The following is a 23,420-nucleotide window of genomic DNA, read 5'->3' as shown; positions in this document are numbered from 1 at the left end:
ATCATGAGACCAACAGCTGCCGCACAGACCTGGAAGTTTCCAGAAAGGAACTACACAGTCTCTCTGAGGAGCTGGACATTGCTAAATAAACTACTGCACCGACACACTTTATTCGAGCAAATACCCGGTATGTACCTGGCAGATACCTGGAATGCGCCACTCCTCACCTCTGACAAGCCCCGTTGCATTTGCCTTCCCAGCCTGGGTTCATGCCTGGCTGATGGGCGGCTGATCTGTTAAATGATAATGATTAGGATTTAATAGGCTGCAATGCTTCGCGTGTCTACCAGATGGCATAAATTCATGAATTGTAATGCAGTATATATATATATACTGTGCAGTATTGCAGCCAGCGGGAATAAAATGCTTCAATCCCTGCTTGGAAAATAACTCAATGCACTCGGGCAGAAAACAGTCACAAACCTCAATACACCCGGGTATACCTGAATTCGTGGGACTAGCCAAGCTCGAATAAAGTGTGTCGCCAGTGTATTGGTAATCTTGATGCAGATCTCAACGTCTCTCAGAAGGAGCTTCAGACCCTCAACCTAGAGAAGGAAGTCTCACGCCAAGAGATGGTTATTCTCAAAGCAGATGTGTGTAAATTCAAGGAGGACTGCAAAGAAGCCCTGAAGAATACAGAGACTGAAAAAGGAGAAAATTCAAGATTAAAAAGAGAAAACTTAAAACTGAAAGAAGAAAATTTTCAGTTAACAGAAGAAGTCAAGGAAAAGTTTGACGCAGAGCACCGACTGCAGAACCAACTGCAAGGTCTGCGTACACACCTTCAGTATGCTGAGGAGAAGCAGCAAACGCTACAGGAAGAAAAACTGCAGGCTGCTAAAGAGGTACAAGCGCTGCAGGAACGTCTGAATACCCAGTACGTCCCCACAGAGCAATATGAGGAGCTAAAGGCCACGCTGCATGTCTTCAGAGCATCGGAGCTTCGATACCAGGTGACTCTGTATGAGAGGGAGCGTGAGAAGGCTCAGAAACTGGAGCAAGAGCTGGAGAGACAGAGGGACTGTTCCATTTCCTTGAGACAGTACACCAAGGAGAAAACAGACGCAGCGGCAACCTTGACGTCAAAAATTACAGAGCTCCAGAATATGAAGGAGACTCTGATACAGATTCCTCCAATACGGAAAAAGGTATTGGCTCTGCCCAAGCACCAGTATCCCACAGTAACTAATGCCCGCAAGGACAAGGGTACAGTGAGAGTTGGGGACTCCACGCAACTTCAAAACAAAAGTACGAAGTTTGAACCACCAAAGAAAGCACTAGCCAAACCTACAGCTGCCCAACAGGCAACAAACAGAGGTAGGAGTGCAGAATCAAAGCCAGAAGAATCCTTAGCTGAAGAAGCTGAACTGGCGACTCCGTGGTGTGGAGAAGCGGCAGAAAGACCACTTCAAGAGCAGATACTCTAAGGGCTAGTCCTAACTGCTCTACAACTGTTGCCATACACTTTGTCTACAAAAAGAGGAGTGCCCGATGCAACAGAATTCTCAAGACCGCGCACGTGATAAAAAGACTTTACGTGGAAAAAGTCCTCCTCGAGCGACTGAGGAGTGCTGATCTCAAGCATCTTCGGGAGGAGACAAAAATAAATTGGAGAAAGGGCTCCAATCCCAGCGGGACAGGGGGTTCTCTTCCTCCATCCACTCTCATTGAAGTCACAGAGATATCTAGAATGAGAGTGGAAGGATGGGCTTTGGCCGTGGTAAGCCCAAGCTTCCCACAAACAGGGGAGGTATGTAACAGGGGACTTATCCCTGTTCAGTAATGTGCCTTTAATCCAGCAGTGTGGTGGTTAACCTCTGGTAGTTAATTACTAAGCACCACCTGCCTGATTAGATGGCTTAGAAAGCCTGTCTTTTGAAACAGGAAGTGAGAACTCTTTAGCTGACACCTGAGCTGAACTTGGAGACACACTTGTCTTGAGCTCTGCCAAAAGATAGCAGAGCTGCTTTCAAGACACAGGGAAAACTTCTAACCTGTATGCTGACAAACCCTGAAGACAAGGAAGCTGAAGCAGGGACAGTAAAGATTTTCCCTCCAAACCACAAGGACCAAATAAGACTTCTAAAACCTGGATGCTTATATTTTCTGTGCACACATGGGTGCGGATCCAGGAGAGCAGAGAAGCTTACAAACAGATAAGACTTTTATTCTTAAGAGACTGCTTATATCTGCTTATTGCATGCTATGTTTGGGGCTGGGGAGAAATGCTTGACTAGGGAGATGTGAATTGATTGCATAGTGTTTTCACTAGAAATACTCCCAAGTGAACGGAAGCTTTGTCCCCCCCCCCTCTTGTTTGGATGTTTTCCTGATAAAAAGGAAAAGGCACAATAAAGCCTTATTATAATTTCACATTATAAAGCCTCCTAATTGTGTACCTCTGTGAACGTCCGTCCACAGAGACCATACCGCCCTTTTATAGTGACAAAATGAAAACCAACAATATTTGATGGAAATAAATGATTTATTTGCCTTTGTTAAAATATTTCCATATCGCTACGATTGTCATTATACTGTTTCTTTTGTCCATAGCAGAGAGAGACCAGAGAGAGAGAGAGACCAGGAGGGGCAGAGAGAGACCAGGAGGGGCAGAGAGACCAGGAGGGGCAGAGAGACCAGGAGTGGCAGAGAGGGGAGCAGAGAGAGACAGGGGGGGGAGAGAGAGACCAGGAGGGGCAGAGAGAGACCAGGAGGGGCACAGAGACCAGGGGGGCAGAGAGACCAGGGGGGCAGAGACCAGGAGTGGCAGAGAGGGGGGCAGAGAGACCGGGGGGGCAGAGAGAGACCAGGAGGGGCAGAGAAAGACCAGGAGGGGCAGAGAGACCAGGAGGGGGGCAGAGAGAGACATGGAGGGGCAGAGAGAGACCAGGGGGGGGGGGAGAGAGACCAGGGGGGGGCAGAGAGAGAGGAATGTGGTGTATGTGGTGCTCAAAATTGAGCAGGTAGCATCCTTAAACATATTGTTAATGAAATCCTTGATTAGGAGGTCCGGCGATGATGGAGTGCCCCTCAATAATGCAATAAATCTGCGTGATGACTGTAGGGGAAGTGACAAGTGGAGTCAGTTGAGACAACCACCGGGATGTACACAATAATCACCCTGACAGTATAATAAAGAGGAACTATGTCCATAACAGCAGGATTTGAATAAGGCACATTGGCACTTTACCTGCTCCTTCAGGGGGCACTCTCAGGATCAGTAGCGTGCAATCCATCCATAGGTATATTCAAGAGGGTAGTTGGTGTAGATAGAGCACAGCTTCCAGACTCCCTGCAATGTGAAGCAGGGAAAACAAAACCAGGCCACTCCGCAGTAGTTTCAAAATTGTATTAGCCAACTAACACATACAGGGAAAAAAGGGGACAAATAGAACGCACCTACGCGTTTCGTACAGAGGTACTTTATCAAGGCAGAGAGAGACATGGAGGGGCAGAGAGAGACCAGGGGGGGGGGGAGAGAGACCAGGGGGGGGCAGAGAGAGGCCAGGGTGGGGGGCAGAGAGAGACCAGGGTGGGGGGCAGAGAGAGACCAGGGTGGGGGGGCAGAGAGACCAGGGTGGGGGGGCAGAGTGAGTCCAGGGTGGGGGGGGGGGGCAAAGAGAGACCAGGGTGTGGGGGCAGAGAAAGACCAGGGTGGGGGGCAGAGAGACCAGGGAGGGCAGAGAGAGACCAGGGGGGGCCAGTTCCAGCAGTCCCAGTGTAATAAAATGTCCAAAAGTGCTGAAAGTTTTTTTTCTGGCTGCTGTGGGTGGGGGGGGGGGGGGGGGGGTGAGGGGCTGCTTCACTTACCTTGAAGTCAGAAACACAATGGAGCAGCAGCAGGCAGGTTTTCACCTTCTTCCAGGCTTGCTGGAGTGACACCAGGGTTAAAAGCTTGTGCATGCTCTGGGCTTCCATAACCACCCCCTTGACCTCCCCCCCCTCTCCTCCCCTGACCTGGCAGATGCAGAAAGTGTTAGACAGAGCTCCGGCTGATTGCTTCTCCACATGGGGTCCTGTACAGCTTAGCAGCAGCAGGACACAGTGCTGAGTTCTGTGGGGGTAGGGAGGGCTGGGCACCGGTTCTAGGAACTAAGAAAATTTTAGGTTCTGGTTCTCCCGAACCGGTGCGAACCGGCAGAATCCCACCACTGGGACTCAGCCTTAGAAATCAAAAGATGCTCAGTGTATACTCATTAAAGAAACAGTTCAAGTAATATCCTACATGTGTTTTTTTTTTTATAAAATAAATCAGTTTTGTACTATGAGAAAATACTTCCAGCATTTAAAAAAAAAATGTTTTAAAGACATTTTTAATGTTTCTAATGTAGGAAGCATTTCCAAAGTGACAGCCCCCTTCCCCTTCTGAGGCTCTGGCTCTTGAGCCACGCCCTCTCCCTAGCAGTGAACCAATTGCATCTATTGCATTGGCAAGGTAGCATTGGCATCTTAAAAGTGATGCATTTAAAGTGATCATTTTAAGTGACAATAATAGTTAGACTATAGTTATATATTTACTTTCTTCATGCAAGACCAATAACCTCAACAGATATGACATGGATCTAATTGCATTCTCTTCACAGGTATGTTCCTGATGTGCAAGTCCTGTTTAAAAGATTTACTCAGTGGCCTTAAGCAATGATAAGTTTGGTATGTTCCTGATGTGCAAGTCCTGTTTAAAAGATTTACTCAGTGGCCTTAAGCAGTGATAAGTTTGGTATGTTCCTGGTGTGCAAGTCCTGTTTAAAAGATTTACTCAGTGGCCTTAAGCAGTGATAAGTTTGGTATGTTTGAATATCAAAAGGTGTTTTTTTCTTTTTTTTCCCCCTCTTAACTCTGTGCTGTTAATTGACCAACTGGAACAAGCTGATTTATTGGGGCGGGGGGAGTGTCATGTGACTGCTTTAGATGTATAAAACACATATTCCCCTTGCATTGGCAAGGTAGCATTGGCATCTTAAGAGTGAAGCAAGTGACAATAATAGTTAGACTATTGTTTGACTAGAGGTGACTGGGGACTGCATCCTTTCTACAAACTCTTACTCAAGGCAACAAACGGTGAGCTTATATGACCACACTTTGATCCCATGCTTGTTAACCTGCATATTTTAACCCCACACCCCTTTACAACTTATTTCACTGCAGCCTCTCCTAAAACTGACTGCACAAAAATAACTCCCACACCAACTCAGCCCACTGAAACCCAGAACTGACTAGTATTGCAATGCAGCAAAACATTTGACAAGGAACAGGCACACCCCTGCTGTTTAGTCTGCACACACTCACAACAGCTCCATTCAGCACTGCCTACCTCTGGCATCATGAACCTGCTATGTATCTTTTTTCTTTCTCCTGGCCTCATGGAGATGTTACTCCCTCTATACACTACAAACTCCTCCATCCTGGCCCACACCCAACATCACCATACACCCTGGACAACTCAAAAGCCTTTCACTATCTACTGAATGTTGGTGGAGTACTCTAAAAACCAGCACACCAACCACTGCTCACTCTAATGGCAAACACCACAAATGTACAACTTGCAAATAACTACCCAAATTTCTGCTCGTACTATTACTCTCTTTAGCAGGTGATATTGAACCTAACCCAGGTCCTCCCATTTCAAATCTCTCCCATGCCGCTGAGAATTCCACCTTTAAATTCCAAAAAGGGCTATCTGTCGCCCATATAAATATTCAGAGCCTGCTGCCCAAACTGGACGAACTAAGGGCATGGTGCCTTATGCATAAACCCAAAGCCATCGTTCTTACAGAAACATGGCTAACCCATAAAACCCCTGATGCAAATATCGCCATTCAGGGATACTCCATTTTTAGGATAGATAGGTCAAAGAGAGGAGGGGTGTTATTTTATATTGCAGACACATTACAATTTACACTGTTAAATTGCCCCCCAAGCCCACGCTCTTTTGAAATTCTAGTTGGCAAAATCTGCCTCCCCTTTTCTAAGCCCATCTTGCTCGCTGGCATCTACCGCCCCCCTACAATCCCTGGCTGATATCACCCAGTTTCCTGGCTCCATTTCCTCTCTGAACGAGAAGAGTGAGCTGCTAGTTCTTGGGGATTTCAACTTCAACTGGCTTGACCCAAAAAAACATAAAATCCAGATACAACTCAAGTCACAACCTATCACAACTCATTTCCCAACCCACACGGACAAACCTGAAATCGCATAACCATTCCTTGCTAGACTGGATTCTCTCCTCAAACCCCAGCAGAATCCAATCCTCTGGCATCCTTCCTGACATTTTCAGTGACCATGCAATAGTGTACTGTGTAAGGAAAATTAAAACGCCCCATTCAAGCCCTAAAGTTCTCCTCACTAGAACATTTAAAAACTTTAACCCACAACAGTTTCTGGATGACCTTACCAACTGCCCATGGCACAGAATCGATTTAATTCCCGACCCTGATTCTGCGCTCGACTATTTCCAAACGAGTTTTTAAAACTCTGCGATACCCATGCTTCACTACGCAAAATAAGGTTACGGGGGGCCCATCTTCCATGGGTTACAACTGACCTTATTGCACTCTACCAGCTCAGGGATACCTTGTGGAAAAGCTACAAAGTAACTGGCACTACCAAGGATCTCAATCACTACAGATGCCTGCGGAACATGTGCACAAGGCAAACAAGGCACGCAAAAGCACAATATTACTCTGACAATCTCCACCAAAATACATCAAACCCAGCTAACTTCTGGAAGGTTATCAACAATATATTCCAGCCTTCTAACCATCAACAACCAAGTAATATCACTAAGGGGGATATTACTCTGACAAACCCCACTGACATTGCAAATGCATTCAATGATTACTTTGTGGGGTGTGCCACTAACTTATTAGCGAAACGCAGCCCAAACCACAAACCTGAATCTCATCCTGGGAGTGCCCACATAGCCCCACCCCTTCCCAACACTGCCCACAATTTTCAATTTGGCCCAGTATCTGAAGAGGAGATTACACAAGTGCTCCTCAAGCTAAAAGTAAGCAGCCAATGCGGACCTGACTTGCTACAATCTAGGTTCCTACGACTTGGTGCCCCAGCCATTGCAAAACCAATTGCTTCCATAGTCAACTCTATCCTGTCTGCAGGCCATATCCCTAAGACCTGGAAAACTGCCAGAGTTGTCCCAATCTTCAAAAGTGGGGACAAAAACACTGTCTCAAACTACAGACCAATCTCACTTCTCCCAATTCTATCCAAAGTCATGGAAAAATGTGTCCACTCCCAATTAAGCGACTACTACACCAAGACAAATTTCCCTAGCCAATTCCAATCTGGCTTTCGTCCCAAACACTCCACAGTAACTACCCTGCTAAAAGTTTGCAATGAAATCCAGTGTGGAATGGAACGGGGTCAATTCACTGGTGCAGTATTCCTAGATTTGGCAAAGGCTTTTGATACTGTTGATCATGCTATCCTGCTTAACAAACTCCAGAGCTGTGGAATAGGGAAGCATGCTTTAAACTGGTTTCAGTCCTACCTATCAGGTAGATCCCAACATGTGTCCATCTCTGGCTCTAACTCTAACCCCCTGGATATCACCTGAGGCGTCCCGCAAGGCTCTGTTCTGGGGCCCCTACTCTTCTCAGTGTTCATCAATGATCATCCCACAGCTTGTCAGGAAGCCTCAATACACATGTATGCAGATGACATAATCCTATATGCACACAGCCATAGCCTCTGACCTTCAACACATACTTCAGTCTGACTTTTTGAGACTCGAAAACTGGATTTCCCAAAACAAACTGTTTTTAAACACTGACAAGACTGTAACAATGGTATTTGGGACCAACACTAAATTCTTAAAGCTTCCAGCGACTGAGCTCCTGATTAGAACCAACACTAAAACCACCCTAACCCCTGTCACTAGTTTTAAATACCTGGGCTTATGGTTTGACTCCCACTTAACATTCGGAATGCACATTGATAGCCTGACAACCAAGACCTATGCCAAACTAGGGGTACTTTACAGGAACAAATCCTCCCTAATTCTCCTGGTCAGAAAGGGTATCGCACAGCAGATGCTAATGCCAATTATTGACTATGGAGACATAGTATATGGCACGGCACCTCAAACCCACCTTAGCAAACTTGACACCCTCTACAATTCAATTTGTCGTTTTGTTCTCCAATGCAACTACAACACACATCACTGTGAAATGCTCAAAGAACTAGATTAGTCATCACTAGAGTTTAGGCGCAAAGTTCACCTTTCCTGTCTTGCCTTTAAATTCTTTATGGGCAAGCTACCCAGCTACGTGAACAAGCTCCTCACCCCTACCACATGCAGCACCTATCACCTGAGATCAGACTCCAAAAGACTGTTCATGGTCCCAAGGCTCAACAAAGTATCCGGCCGTTCCTCCTTCTCTTACCGTGCACCCCAAAACTGGAACAACCTACCAGAGACTCTCACATCCACCACCAGTTTAAGTTCTTTTAAATCTAAGGCTGTCTCACTGTCACGGTAGCTTATGACAGGTTGTAATTTACACCAAATAACTGGGTTTGAACTGAACGAGGCTTAGATATAATAAAGTATATTTATTTCTTTGGATAGGTGAACACACAATATAGTACAGTAACAGACAAGAAGTACACTTACTTTGGGGATGGGGGATGAGAAGTATGTTGCATAGCAATTCTCTCGCAATCAGGTACAATCAAGATGATATCAGAAGACAATGGGTATAGGGATTACCACAGTTTATATATCTTTTGTAACCCTATCCTTAACATTAAGTACAGGTGATTGGTTTTCAATTACCTGTAGCCACTCTCTAACGTGGGAACACATTTTGATACATGCCCCCCTGCTAGTTGGCACATGCGCATTAGAACTCTGGGGTCTCATTTCTGTAGCCCCACATTTGCATCAGGGATGCCAGCCAGGCAGGATACTCTTTGTTGTAAGGTGTGAAATGGGACAGTTACAGCCTGCTCTGGTTTGAGTCATCTCCGCCCTCCTGTAAACAGTGTAGGTGATAAACCCCTTTGAACAGCACTTAAATTCTAGACATTATGCGCTTCCCTGGCCATCTGCTGCCTTATGGCCAAAGGAATTTCCTCTGGTTCCTGTCCATACCTTGGGACACAGTACTAAAGATAAAACACAAACATATTAAAATATCCGGTTCCGTTGGGTCCAAACTTCCCAGTTCTCAATGCCGGAACTGGGACACCCTAGGGTCCAATTTGCGACTTGCTACGACCCTCGGAACCGGAGTTACACAAATACACCTTAAACCGTTTCCTATTTTAATACAATAAACTCCGCTGTAAATTAAATCACGTTTTTTCACTAAATCCCCATTGAAAACCACGGGCTTCGCCGCCATAGACTTTCAATGGCAAACCGCCGCCGCTGGCGGCTATGGGAATCCGCCGCCATAGACTTTCAGCGGGGCAACGCCGCCGTTGAAGTCAATGGGGTTTTTCCGCCATAGCCGGTCAACGGAGATTGGCCGCCATTGAAGTCTATGGGAAAAGTCCCAAACTTTCAAGGGGGTCCATACTCCGTCGGGTTGGTCCAAGAGGGTCAAGGATGGTTCTGCAGCGATGCCGGAGCAGTGACTACAGGTACCCCAAACCCTGGCCCTCTGGACCCTACGGAACCGGAGATATGGATTCCTAAATTTCAGCTTTTTACACTTAGCCGTTTTCTTGAGCTGTTTCTGCCGCCGCCATTGGAACCTATGGCGCGACCCGCTCTTCTCGGTTCGACCCTTATCGGGAGTCCATGATTCGGGGATCCGGTTGTGGTCGAATGGGGGGAGGCCTAGGAACTATGGGTAAAAAGAATTTTATTTCTAGGTGCTCTAGAACTGTTTATTCCCACGCCACTTGTCGTTGAACTTGGCTAATAAGAGATCAAAGCTCTCTTATAGAAAAAAGTATCCGCTTTGCGGTTTTGCGGTTTGGACGGCAGCCAACTCGTTCCTGGAAAGCTCCTTCGAGGAATCTCCATTGAAGTCAATCGGCCCATTGACTTACAATGGGAAACCGCCGCTCCTCCTCTCGGATGCCATCTGCTGGTCTTCACAGGAAACAGGACCAAAACAGCAAGATTCGCCATTGAAACGCATGGAGCTCCAATGGCGGCCTATGGGACCCTGCAAAATGGTGCCTGAAAAGGCGGGAAAATTACACAAAGGGCTATAATCACTAAAGAACTATTAACCCTTGTACTCCCGGATGGATCCTAGTGTGTGTGTGATGCAGACACTGATTAAACTAGATATTACAATAAAGCATGGAAACAGGGGAATACACATTTTCATGTCATAACAAGGGTTAAATCACATTTCTGGACCTCAGCCCAGTTAACCCCTTGTCTCCCTGGTGAGGTCAGGGGATGGCCAAATGGGGTGCGACCCCTTTAATACCAGGCCACCCCCTTTCTCCCTCTACACTCACATTTTAATCTGGTCTGTAACTGTTTCATTCGCCCATAACATATATTTTCTTTAACTGTGCATGCAATGTCTTGTATATAATGTATACCCTGTTCACTTATGTAACTGTATTTGTAACCATGTATTATTTGTCTTAACTCTGTGCTCAGGACATACTTGAAAATGATAAGTAACTCTCAATGTATTACTTCCTGGTAAAATATTTTATAAATAAATAAATAAATTAACTGCCCAGTCAATCATATTCCAGAACTACATTTCCCAAAATGCTGAATTAAATAACCCAGAGCAAAGCTATTGATTACAGGAGAACGGATCGATCCGCAGCTTAGCTAATCACTTGTCAGTGTGCAGATTGTATTGATGCACATATTGAATGGGGGAAAAAATATATATATATATTTTTAAATGGCAGCTTGAACTGCAGCTTTTATACTCATTAAAACAGCATTGAGTTGAATTTTAAAATAAGAAAAGGTAGTAAGTATTATCTAATACTACACAACTGATTTATTTACAAAAAACACACATGTAGAATATTGCTTTGATTGCTCCTTTAAAGATAGTGACTGTGACAGGGTGAATAAACGTCACCAGCCTTATGCCTGGCAGACTTATGTGTAGGTCTGCAGTGCAGCAGTGAGGAGGTTAACTTTCAGCTGAGTTGATTAGTATTATCCAAGTGCCTCCTCAAGGTGTTTTAAAAACCCCAGGCTGTACACACATGCAGGCTAGCTGGTCAAGAGATAGTACTTAAAATGCTGCTGAAGTAAGATTACTGCTATAAGGTCTGTTTTCAAAATACATTTTTGTTTTTGTATGCTGAAAAGAAGCTGTTTTGTTTTTGTGTGCTGTATTTTTTAAGGCTCAATAAATAAGCCTCATCAAGAAAACCCGTGTGTGGTTGCATGTACCCTGCAACATATGGTGTCAGAAGAGGGGGGATGTTGAGAGGCCCCTGCAGGTGAAGGGCCACACACCAAAAAAAAAATGATAAAAAAAAATGGAAGAATATTTAAAACAGTTTCTGTGCGAGCAGACCAGACAGCAGGGACTGTTAATACAGGAGCAGACAAACAGCAGGGACTGTTAATGCAGGAGCAGGCCCAACTACTATTGCAGCAGCAAACCCAGCTCCTAACCCAGCAGCAGGCAGCACAAGATGAGCGGATGGCCAGGCTGCTGACCCAATTCCAGGGGTCTGCCAGTCCAGAACTTGCAAACAAACCTCCAGTCCTCCTGAGGAAAATGGCTCCGAACGAGGATCCAGAGGCTTTTTTACTGACATTTGAAAGGGTTGCCCAAGCCCAGGGCTGGTCTGCAGATCGCTGGGCAACCGCTTTGGCCCCGCTCCTCATAGGAGAAGCCCAGGCCTCATATCAGGGCCTCCCAGCAGATCAGGCAATGGACTACCAACAAGTAAAAGCCGCCATACTGGATCGCTTAGGTCTAACCCCAGAGACCTACCGCTAAGATGAGACCCCGGGTCCTCTCTCAGCGGTTATTGGACTTGTGTACTTGCTGGATACAACCCGAGGAGTGCACTAAGGAGGCAATTCTTGAGCAAGTTGTTTTGGAACAATTCCTACAGATAATACCCCCTTCCGCACGCTCTTGGGTAAAATGCCATGCAGCTGGAACCCTAGCTTTGGCGGTCTGACTCTGAGAACTTCCTTGGGGCCGAGGATCATGCGAGTGCCCTGGACCCGATGGATCCAACTTCACCAGCACTTGCGGACACCCAAAGAGGGAGATCGGAACAACGGGGAAACTACGGCCCCTCCATACGCAACTGCCAAGTGCCACGAAAGGAGCAGTCCAAACGCCAAGCTTCGCCGAGACCCTCATTCCCTTCCTGATGTCAGCTCGTCACCAAATGAGAGGAACTTCCGAGGACGTCGCCCACAGGACCCATCAGATGCCTGGTCTCCAGTATCCGGTCCAGCGGAGTGCTATCCGCGGCACCCTCCTGCGAGGGAACCCTCTCCATGTTCCGCCTGCGGAGAACAAGGCCACCACCATGTGGACTGTCCTCAGATAGATTGTTCCTTCAGCAGGACAGTCGCCTCGGCCTTCCCAAGAGGAAGTTACTTCCAGTCCAGATTGGGGGTAAAACCGTCCAGGCCCTTGTAGATTCAGGCTCTGGAAAAATGCTGGTCTTCCGGGAACTGTTACCGCCTTACGTGCTTTCCTTTGACTCCTCACGGCGATGTAAAATGGTATCCGACGGACAAAATCCTGCTACAGGTAAAAGGTCAGGAGGCCAGGATCGAAGTAGGAGTCGCTCCTTGGCTCCCTACCCCCGTTTTGCTTGGTCGTGACTGGCCTTTCTTTTCAACCCTAATGGCTTCAGTCTCTCAGGAGGAGCCTCATTCTCTGGCTAAGGAGAAACCTGGTAAACTGTTCCCCTTCTCGGCAGACCTGTTCCCCAGTAGACACTGGGTTCCAAAGTCTCGGAGGCAAAGACGCTATGACAAACAGGACTGGTTGCAGAAATCTGGGACTCAAGTTGGTCATACTAATAGCCAGGAGTCACAAGTGATGGCTGGGAATGGCCAGAAAGAGGGAGATATAGGTCCTGGGGATTTACCAGAGCTATACCTCCTTGATTTTCGCCGGAGGCAAAGGGAAGACCCAGTCCTTGCCAGACAATATGATCAAGTGGTAAAAATTGATGAACGGGTATTGAATGCACAGGGGGGAGGAACACAAACAGGGGGGAGGTCACCAGACAAATATTGGTTCCGAAGGCGATTGTTAAATCTGTATTCACCCTAGCCCATACTGTCCCTTGGGGTGGTCACCTTGGTAGGGATAAAACCTTGGACCGTATTTTGTCCCGATTCTATTGGCCAGGGATGCATAGTGATGTTGCTAAGTTATGTGCGGCATGTCCTGAATGCCAGCTAACTTGTCCGAAGGGACAAAAAACAGCCCCCTTGGTTCCCCTAGCCTTGGTGTCAGTTCCCTTTGAGAGGATTGGAGTAGACTTGGTAGGACCTCTAGAACCTTCTGCGAAAGGACACAGGTTCATTCTCGTAATAGTTGACTATGCAACAAGATATCCTGAAGCGTTCCCCCTGAGGACAGCAACAGCGAAGCAAGTAGCTAACAAATTGTTGGAACTTTTCTCACGGGTTGACTTCCCTAGGTTATGTTGACAGACCAAGGTACAAATTGTATGGCAAAACTGATGCAGGATGTCTTAAAATTACTAGAGGTCAAGTCTGTTCGGACATTGGTCTACCATCCACAGACTGATGGATTGGTGGAAAGATTTAATCGAACACTAAAAGGTATGCTGAGAAAATTTGTAGATTCAGAGAAGAGAGCCTGGGATGAACTTCACCCTTTTCTACTGTTTGCCGTGCGGGAAGTTCCCCAGGCCTCCACGGGATTCTCTCCATTTGAACTACTGTATGGCCGCCAACCCCAGGGTATCCTAGACCTCCTAAAGGAGTCCTGGGAGGAACAGCGGTCCCCTTCTAAGAATACCCTGCAATATGTATTAGACCTTAGGAAGCGCCTAGATGTGGTCAGGCATTTTGCTAGGGAGAATCTTAGGTCAGCCCAGGACAGTCAGGAGAGACATTAGAATCAAAATGCGCGCATGAAAGTGTTTCATCCAGGAGATCAGATGATGTTATTGTTACCCAGTTGTGAGAGCAAACTCCTAGCCAAATGGCAGGCCCATTTGAAGTACTCCGATGCACGGGTGATGTGGATTACGAGATCGCTCAACCAGGGTCCAGGAAGTGTAAACAAATTTACCATGTGAATTTACTGAAACCCTGGAAGGTGCAGCGGTCTCTATTCATCCAATCCGTGGAGGAGGAAACGGACCTGTGTCCTCAGCCCCCACAGGGGAACATCATTGGTGACGAACAAATCCCAATGGGTAGACAATTATCCCCTGAAAAAAAAGGGACTTGTTAGAAATAATTACACAATTTAATGATGTTTTTTTTATTTACCAGGGCAAACTAATTTAGTTTCACATGTGATCGAGATAGCAACTGGGGTGAAAGTACGTTCTCGTCCTTACAGGGTGCCTGAAAGTCGTAAGGCCCTGGTAGAGAAGGAGGTACAAGAAATGTTACACTTAGGAGTGATTGAGGAATCATGCAGTGAGTGGTGTAGTCCACTAGTTATGGTCCTTAAACCCGATGGGAAGGTAAGATTTTGTGTGGACCTCCGAAAGGTCAATGCGGTATCCAAGTTTGACACATATCTGATGCCAAGGGTGGACGAGTTAATTGACGCCCTTGGTAACGCGGAATATATATCCACGCTGGACTTAACAAAAGGATGCTGGCAAATACCTTTGGAGGAAAAGTCAAAGTGCAAAACAGCCTTTGCCACTCCCATGGGTTTATACCAGTTTGTGACAATGCCATTTGGACTGCATGGAGCCCCAGCCACATTTCAGAGACTCGTGGATAAAGTGCTTAGACCTCATAGGGCTTATGCCGCAGCCTACCTAGACGACATTGTCATTTATAGTAGACACTGGTGGGCCCATCTAAATAGGCTGAAAGCGGTCCTGAAATCTCTAAGGCTAAGGCCCCGCTGCCTCAGACCACGCGCCCGCACTGCAGACAGGCGGCGCGTGGAGAGGCACTTGGGGCTTTTTCCGGTCCAAAGAGACCATTTTTGCAAGCGAGGGGGCATGGCCAAAACGGGTGGGGGGGGGGGGGCGGCCATGACGTGAGGGGGCGGGAACGCCCGTCAGCCATTCAGCCCCTCAACTCCTCAATCGCTGTCGCTGAGCCCCTCAACTCCTCACACACAGACACGAACTCGGGCACACACACGGGCAGGCACTCACGCACTCACAAATACACATGGGGGGTGGGTGGGGGGTGAATTGGAGCCCGGGGTATCGTAGCAGGGGGGGAATCGGAAGGGGGACCCCCCCCCCAAGAGGAGAGAGTCTGTGGGAGGGAGTAGGGGGGACTTCCTTGGTGCTGCAGTTTATTTAAAATCGCTGCTTTCCCCCCACACTCCCGAAGCCTCCCCTCCTCATTGGCTCACAACCACACCATGTGACGTGTCGCCGCTTGGGATTACAATTCTCTTGGGGGACTGGGACCCTAAGAGAGGCAGGGCTCACATCCAACCCTAAGGAATGTGCCTTGGGTAAGGCAGAAACCAAGTACTTAGGGTATGCAGTGGGAGGTGGGAAAGTAAGGCCACTAGTCAACAAGGTAGCTGCCCTGAAAGAAGTTCCGACCCCCCAAACAAAGACGCAGGTATGCTCTCTGCTGGGTTTAGCAGGGTACTATCGGCGGTTCATCCCCAACTACTCGGAAGTTGCAGCCCCACTAACAGACCTCAAAAAAAAGTGTGCCCCTACACGAGTGGTATGGTCAAGGGAGTGCCAAAAAGCCTTTGAGGCGGTAAAAATGTGTCTATCAGAGGGTCCCGTCCTTAGAAGCCCAGACTTCGATAAGCCTTTTATCATGCAAACTGATGCCTCAGAGATAGGACTAGGGGCAGTGCTGTCACAACAGTTTAAGGGAGTGGAACATCCAATCCTTTTTCTGAGTAGGAAATTGTTCGCAAGGGAAAACAACTATTCAGTAATTGAGGAGTGCCTCGCAGTAAAGTGGGCAATTGAGGCCTTGAGGCATTACCTGGCGGGAGTCCATTTCACGTTGGAAACAGACCATGCTCCATTGAAGTGGTTAAATACTATGAAGGACTCCAATACTAGGTTGACCAGGTGGTATATGGCCCTCCAACCCTTCTCGTTTGAGATTCAGCACAGACCGTGAAAAGAAAATGCGAATGCTTATTTCTTCTCTAGAGAAGGGGTGGATGGTCAGGCTTCAACCGTGCGTGGCCCCATCCACACACTAACAGGGGAGGAATGTGACAGGGTGAATAAACGTCATCAGCCTTATGCCTGGCAGACTTATGTATAGGTCTGCAGTGCAGCAGTGAGGAGGTTAACTTTCAGCTGAGTTGATTAGTCTAATCCCAGCTGCCTCCTCAAGGTGTTTTAAAAACCCCAGGCTGTACACACATGCAGGCATGCTGGTCAAGAGATAGTACTGAAATGCTGAAGTAAGATTACTGCTGTAAGGTCTGTTTTCAAAAAACATGTTTTGTTTTTATATGCTGAAAAGAAGCTGTTTTGTTTTTGTATGCTGAAAAGAAGCTGTTTTGTTTTTGTGTGCTGTATTTTTTAAGGCTCAATAAATAAGCCTTATCAAGAAAACCCGCGTGTGGTTGCATGTACCCTGCAACAGTGACATTACCCCTTTGCAACTACTCCAGCTCATTTATGGCATTAAACAAAATACAATTAGGCATGTGTTAACTATAGTGACTGAAATACACTTATAAGATATTATTGTAACAATGATACAGCTGCTAAATACAAACTCACAAATTCTTGGCACAAACTTTAGAAATGTAGTGTAATTTCTGACTAAACATTATACCCTCTTGACATACTTGTATATTAGGCTGAAAATCTGCATAAAACCTGAATTAACAACATGTCATAAACCAAAAAAGTAATGTTAAACTAGGGAGGAAAACAGCAAAGGCCTGTGACAGCGCAAATTTGCATTAAACACATCAGTTTAATGAAGCCTCCAATTGTCTCATAGGAATAGGATCTTAGATGACCCTTTGTTTCTTCAGACATTATATACCAAGATGGTGCTCATTTACCCCTTTTCTATCAAACTCATTAGCACAACAATCTATTCAGTCCCAAGGTATACTGAATAAGTGTTACATTCAATTCGTCCCAGCAATACTTTAATAATATCCCTTATTTTACTAACTAGCCTCCATACCCTTCAGAATCCTTCTTTAGTAGCTTTTGAAATTGTGACAACGAGAGCCATGCTATTATTTTCAAGGACAGTTTATGTTTCTCTCCTCATTAAATCCCCTTTCGCTTTCCATTAAATTCTGTATTGACTCCTGACCATCATGGACTGCACTCCATTACTTTTCCTTACATTTCAGCTCCCATATGTTTCTACTTGCCTTCTGTGCTTTGATCAAGGATGTCACCATGCTACTTTGGATGTACAGTATCCTACAGTACTTGTCTCTACTTTTCTCTTGTGCAAGGAACCACTTTCATATTGTCATTTCTTCTGGGACTCTCTAAGCACTGTATCTGCCACAAACCGTTTCATTACATCTTTCAATCACATCGCAAAACCTACCTTTTCAATAAAATCATGACTGCAATGTCCCCTCCACATGCACTTACTGCACACATCCGTCTTGCCCAGTCACTGAAAATCCATGCATCTATCTACTCTTACAAGCACTGTATGAATCCAGGCACCTACTTGTTGTGGGTTGTAGGCTCATGTGGGAAATTATCCCTTTTACCCTCACTTTACTTTTATGTTTGGTGAATTTAGCCCAGTATTGTATTCTATTATTATTGGTATTTCTATGCCTGCTATCTAGAGGCCTGGATTGTGCAATATTAATTATGTGTATTTTATATTTGTGCATATTTTTTAAAATCCTGCTTTTAACAGACTAAAAAACCATCAAAGAACTTCTCTCCACTCATTATTTATAATTCAATGTAAACCTGTTATCAAGAAGCAAATAATACATAAATCTCAGTTTATTACTTTAGTGTCAAATAATGTGGTAATATATTATTCCAAAACTGTTCTGAAATATGCAATCCCTCAAGTTTTTTTAAATTGACAAAGTCCTTAGATTTTGTAAATTCTGTTCCCTTGTTGTCTGTTTTCTTAATACCTTTAACATTTATTTTCTGCTTTGGTTGTGCTTTTGCAGCTTTCTTGGTTTTTGGCTTCTTTTCTTCTTCCTCCTCATGTTGTTTCTCATCTTTTCCTTCTTCTTCACCTCCTCCTTCCCCCTCCTTTTCACCCTCCCCTTCATCCTCTCCTTCCCCCTCCTCTTCATCCTCTCCTTCCCCCTCCTCTTCATCCTCTCCTTCCCCCTCCTCTTCATCCTCTCCTTCCCCCTCCTCTTCATCCTCCCCTTCCCCTTCCCCCTCCTCTTCATCCTCCCCTTCCCCCTCCCCTTCCTCTTCATCCCCCCCTTCACCCTCCCCTTCCTCTTCATCCTCCCCTACCTCTTCATCCTCCCCTTCCCCCTCCTCTTCATCCTCCCCTTCCTCTTCATCCTCCCCTTCCTCCTCCTTTTCACCCCCCCCTTCTCCCTCCTCTTCATCCTCTCCTTCCCCCTCCTCTTCATCATCCTCCCCTTCCCCCTCCTCTTCATCCTCCCCTTCATCCTCCCCTTCCCCCTCCTCTTCCCCCTCCTCTTCCCCCTCCTCTTCACCCTCCCCTTCCCCCTCCTCTTCATCCTCCCCTTCCCCCTCCTCCTCTCCTTTTCCCCCCTCTTCATCCTCCCCATCCCCCTCCTCATCCTCCCCTTCACTTTTCCTTTCCTCATTTTCCCCCTCTTCTTCATCTTTCCCCTCACCATCCTCTTCTTCTCCCATTTCACTGGTACTTTCATTGTCCCCTTCTTCCTCCTCTATGCCTTCCTCATTTTCACTATAATGCAGGCCAATTTCTCCCTCACCTTTCTCCTTACCATCACTCTCCTCTCTCTTAACCTTCTTGACTTTTCGACACTTCTCTCTTTCCTCGTCATTTTTTGGGTGACCCTTAGATTGTGTTGACGAGGGCGTGGGAGAATTTCCTTTACTGCCACCTTGACTCTCTTCTGTGTCAGCTTTTGAACTCATTTCACACTTTGATTTTGTCCCTCCACCAGCTTGCCGGTGGCTTTTATTTTGCCTGTTAGGAATTTCTGTTCTCAACATAATTTCCTTCCCAATTTTCATTTGAACTGCATTATCTGACAAATCGACTGTAGAATCTGCACTTGATGAGGATGACATATTTGCAGCTTTACTCCCCAAACTATGTTTACCACTAATCCTGACCTGTTTTTGCGCCTTACTACTTTCATTGCTTTTAACATATAGAACAGTGGGTATTTTAGATTCTTGATCCAACTGCTTACTACTCAGTGAATCTGTTGGGCTATTGGTCTCACTGGTTGCTACAGATAATACACCTGAATTGATCTTTGGAATCACTGCTGATTTTTCTTTTAACTTAGGCTTCTCATGTCTTTTGCTAGAGGATCTAGTGACATTTTTTTTACTTCTTGAAACATCTAATGTTTGCTTTACATTAGGCTGTTCTTGGCTGGCAACAAACTTCAATTTGCCAGCTGCAGTTGCCTTTTGAAATTTATCTGTAATATATTTTTTAACAGCCTCTGGTTGCACCATTATCACATCTGAATTAGTGAGTACAGCATTTCCCCCTGTATTGGAACCATCATCAGCACTGAATGATGTGTTGTCAAATGACCCTGATGAATGCTGATGCTGGTAGCTTTCTTTTATTTGTGTCATCTCCACCTTACCATCATATTTCAGTTTCACATTTTTAGTGTTCTTCTATTCCACACCAGAGGCAATGAAGAAAGAAATGGATAGATTAAGGACAGATGAAATGAAATGCAAAAGAAAATACCACATGAACAAAAAGTTTGTAGAAAGTAAAAATTAAACACAAATCAGAGAATGTAGTAGATAAATTAAATAGAGAAAACATGCATTTCAATTTTTCCAGAGACACAATATTTGGAGAAGCACACAATTCCAAATTTTTCAAGTTATAGATGGATAATTTAAGCACAGATTTACTTTCTATTACTTCTAGTACATCATGGCAAGTATATTATATTATTATAGCTAATCGCCTCCCAGTTAGCATGATAAAATATCAATAATATGCAGATGTACAGTACTATAGGAATACATTGTTTTCGTGTTGTTAGTCGGACTAGCCTACATTATATAAAATGTAGGATACTGAAACCCTAATCCTTTAACCTCTAATCCCTCACACGTCAGTGGCTTCTCTCCTCCCTTTTTAACTAGAGAACAACTCTTCAACGATAACATATGCAAGTGCTTTAGATCATGGGTGGAAAACTGGCAGAATGACATCCACTGATTGAGCCGTCTGTGCTGAAGCGGGGATATCCCTAATACCTGACATGTTGGTGGCTATTGAGGACTGAAGTTGACCTCCTATGCTGGTATGCGAAAAATACTCCTTTTTTCCCAATCTTTTTTAGACTTCTTAACCCATGTACCCGCTTATTCATTAAGGTGCATTACAGGTTAAAACACCTGATCTGACGTTAACTACCATTGACTTGAATGGAAGTTGACGACTGATCGGGTGCGTTAACTCTTAATGGATCATTTCGAAAATTACTTTTGTTTTCCTTTCCTCCTAGTCCCTTACATTGTTGTCAAATCATCCAGTAGTTTTTAAATCCAAAGATATTCATTTAAAACATTTTTGCAATGTCTCTTAAATATGGCAAAAAAATAAATATTCTAAAAGTACGGGGAAACAGCCTCAGGCGAAGAGAAACCTGCTTATGCAGTCAACACAACACAGACAAACAATATCTTCAAAGTGAAGGTCTCCTCAAAGATAGAGTTAAAAAGTAGACCTGATGAAAGGTCCAAATGGGACCTGAAACGTTGTCTTTCCACTGTTCTTGGCTGTCATTCAAGGAGAATTTCATTATGAACTTTTGAGTAGAGCTCTACTTTGTATCTCTATCTTTGAGGAGACCAGCACGTTGAAGAAATTGTTTGTCTTAAATATGGCAGCCATTGTGCATTTTCCAGAATGTGTAATAGCTCAGATCAAATCAATGCAACTTTTTTTTTAGGTTTAGAGAAGATTCCTTAATTACCCCCCAATGAAAGCAGTACTTATTACATATGTGCTATTTGTCGACTTGTATTTTGGAATCAGGCTTTTGGGACAAATTTGGAAAAGTTTTTAAAGATCTAAAAAATGTTAGAGAAGATGTCACATAATTGAGCAGGTTAACTTTTACTACGGATGTTCAGAAGTACAACTAATAAACCTTTGTCCACAAAACATCATTTTATTGCTGATTTCTAGGGTAATCCTGGGGACTTGGGGCCTCATGCAGTAAACGCTGAAAATACGTTTTTCGCCATTTTTTCGCCAAAAATGCCTCGGCGATTCAATAAGCGCCGATAAGCTGCAGAAAACACATAAAAGCAGCATTTTTTTGGAAGAAAAAAAGTTTTTGGCAGCTGCGTGGCGAAAAGCCAATTTTCGGCACTCATCGCCACTTTTTGAAACACGCTCAATTCTAGTAGCCCCAAGCTGCTTTTCGCAGCTGATCGCCACTCTAGAATTGTGATTTTCCCGCAAATCCGTCCAGGCACACACACACACACACACACACACACATATTTACATATATATATATATATATATCAAAACAAACAGAGATAGAAGTAGCGCCTCTAAATATCCTATTAATATATATTCGTAGAAGAACTAGTAGCCAATCATAAATGTGCTTAGCGGGGCGGCTAGATATAGACTAATACACTATGATATAGACTATAAAATAATACAATATTAGTGAAATCTTCTGACAATGCAACCCTGTAAACAAAATGTGAAAAAATCAAAAAAAATGAATTTAATGAATAAAAAATGAACAAAAAATTGTCAAAAAATAAAAATTAAAAAACCTTTAGTACATAAAGTCCTGTTCCAATAGCACAAACTCCAGTATCTTGCAGCCCGTTTCGAAGGGATCACCAGTCCCTACAGATATCTAGAAAAAATGAAAAAGAAAGAAACAGGCGCACACCTAGTGCATTACCATAATAAAAAATGTATTAAAGGAACATCAAATCTATAAAATGCCCACTCACAAAGGTACAGCAATAATAAGCGTGTATGAGATAGGCTCTCATGTGCCAGCAGCTCCAGCAAACAGCGTCCAGCTTAGATCAGTGGCGTCGTCACGTGGACCTCCTCCATACAGCAGGAACCGGAAACAGAATCCCTCGCCTTTGGTGTTCAGCGTGTATAGGGAAAACGGGTCCCACCAGGAAACAAGGTTTACAGAGTCCTCAATTCAGCTGAGCAATGGCTGCAACGAGCGCACACGGGAGCCCAAAAATCTCTGTGCAGGTATCAGCAGTGTTCGTGAACAAATGGCGGCCGCAATCTAGCCACGCCCTACGCGTTTCGTCATCAATGATGACTTCTTCAGGGGGAACCCACTAAGCACCAGTCCGTGGTATTTATAGGGAGGTAATTGGTGTAATTGGCCAATACTCTAATTGAAGCAGTAATATAATATAAATCACATGTTACACATCCATAAAACAATTTATAAACAATTCATAAAACAAATCATTTTGTGAGAACCCCATTGAGTATGAGAGATTGTATACATACATTAAGAACAGATATTAGTAATCAGAACTAGAAAAAATGTATTTAGATAATATTAAAAGGTAAGAAAGTATATATATATATATATATATATATATATATATATATATATATATATACAGTGTTCGACAATTGTATACATTTACTCGCCCGGGGCGGGTGGATTTAACCCCCGGGCGAGTAACTATTGGCCCAAGCAGCACACGTGTTTGTTTTTTTTAAATTCCCCCGTTCGCGCTGAAATTTCCCTGCTCGCGCTGAAAAAAAACAAAAAAAAAAAAACTCCCCTACCTGACTCCTGATTGGCGCGCGCTCCAGGCTTTGTGGGCGCGCGGCCAGGCTCTATATGAGCCCGCCCCCAACGAGCGGCCATTCTGCCTGGAGCTCTGTTGGAGGGTAAGTATTCTCCATGCTGCGGCCCCTCTGCTCCTTCCCTGCGATCCCCCTGGTCCCCACATGGCTCCCTACTCCCCACCGCGGAAGCTCTCCTGTCCCCTGCTCCTATCCCATTCCCCTGCTCCTGTCCCCTCCTCCTGTCCCCTGCTCCTGTCCCCTCCTCCTGTCCCCTGTCCCCTCCTCCTGCTCCCTTCCCCTCTTCCTGCTCCTGTCCCCTTCCCCTCCTCCTGTCCCCTTCCCCTCGATCCACCGATCGATGTCAGGGGCGGGAGGTCCCCGC

At 45.1% G+C, this 23,420-nt stretch overlaps 1 protein-coding gene across 5 annotated transcripts in view; it reads right to left on the bottom strand.

Annotated features, from left to right (window-relative positions):
* Positions 1-23,420, bottom strand: part of LOC142489240 (X-linked retinitis pigmentosa GTPase regulator-like) — a 154,618-nt gene that overhangs the window by 74,131 nt on the left and 57,067 nt on the right. Inside the window, exon 7 of one of the 5 annotated variants that reach the window (XM_075589671.1) lies at positions 15,229-19,884. The exons of 3 other annotated variants lie outside the window; for them this stretch is intronic. In XM_075589671.1, coding sequence (XP_075445786.1) covers positions 18,061-19,884 — 1,824 coding nt within the window. In that variant the 3' untranslated portion in view covers positions 15,229-18,060. Of the gene's footprint in view, positions 1-15,228; positions 19,885-23,420 lie in introns of those variants that run through there. One more of the 5 variants, XM_075589670.1, reaches the window with a different exon arrangement.

Source organism: Ascaphus truei, chromosome 3 (assembly GCF_040206685.1).
Source record: "Ascaphus truei isolate aAscTru1 chromosome 3, aAscTru1.hap1, whole genome shotgun sequence".
Lineage (NCBI taxonomy): Eukaryota > Metazoa > Chordata > Amphibia > Anura > Ascaphidae > Ascaphus > Ascaphus truei.
Note: the sequence above shows the minus strand (reverse complement) of the source record. Positions and strands in the feature narration are given on the sequence as shown.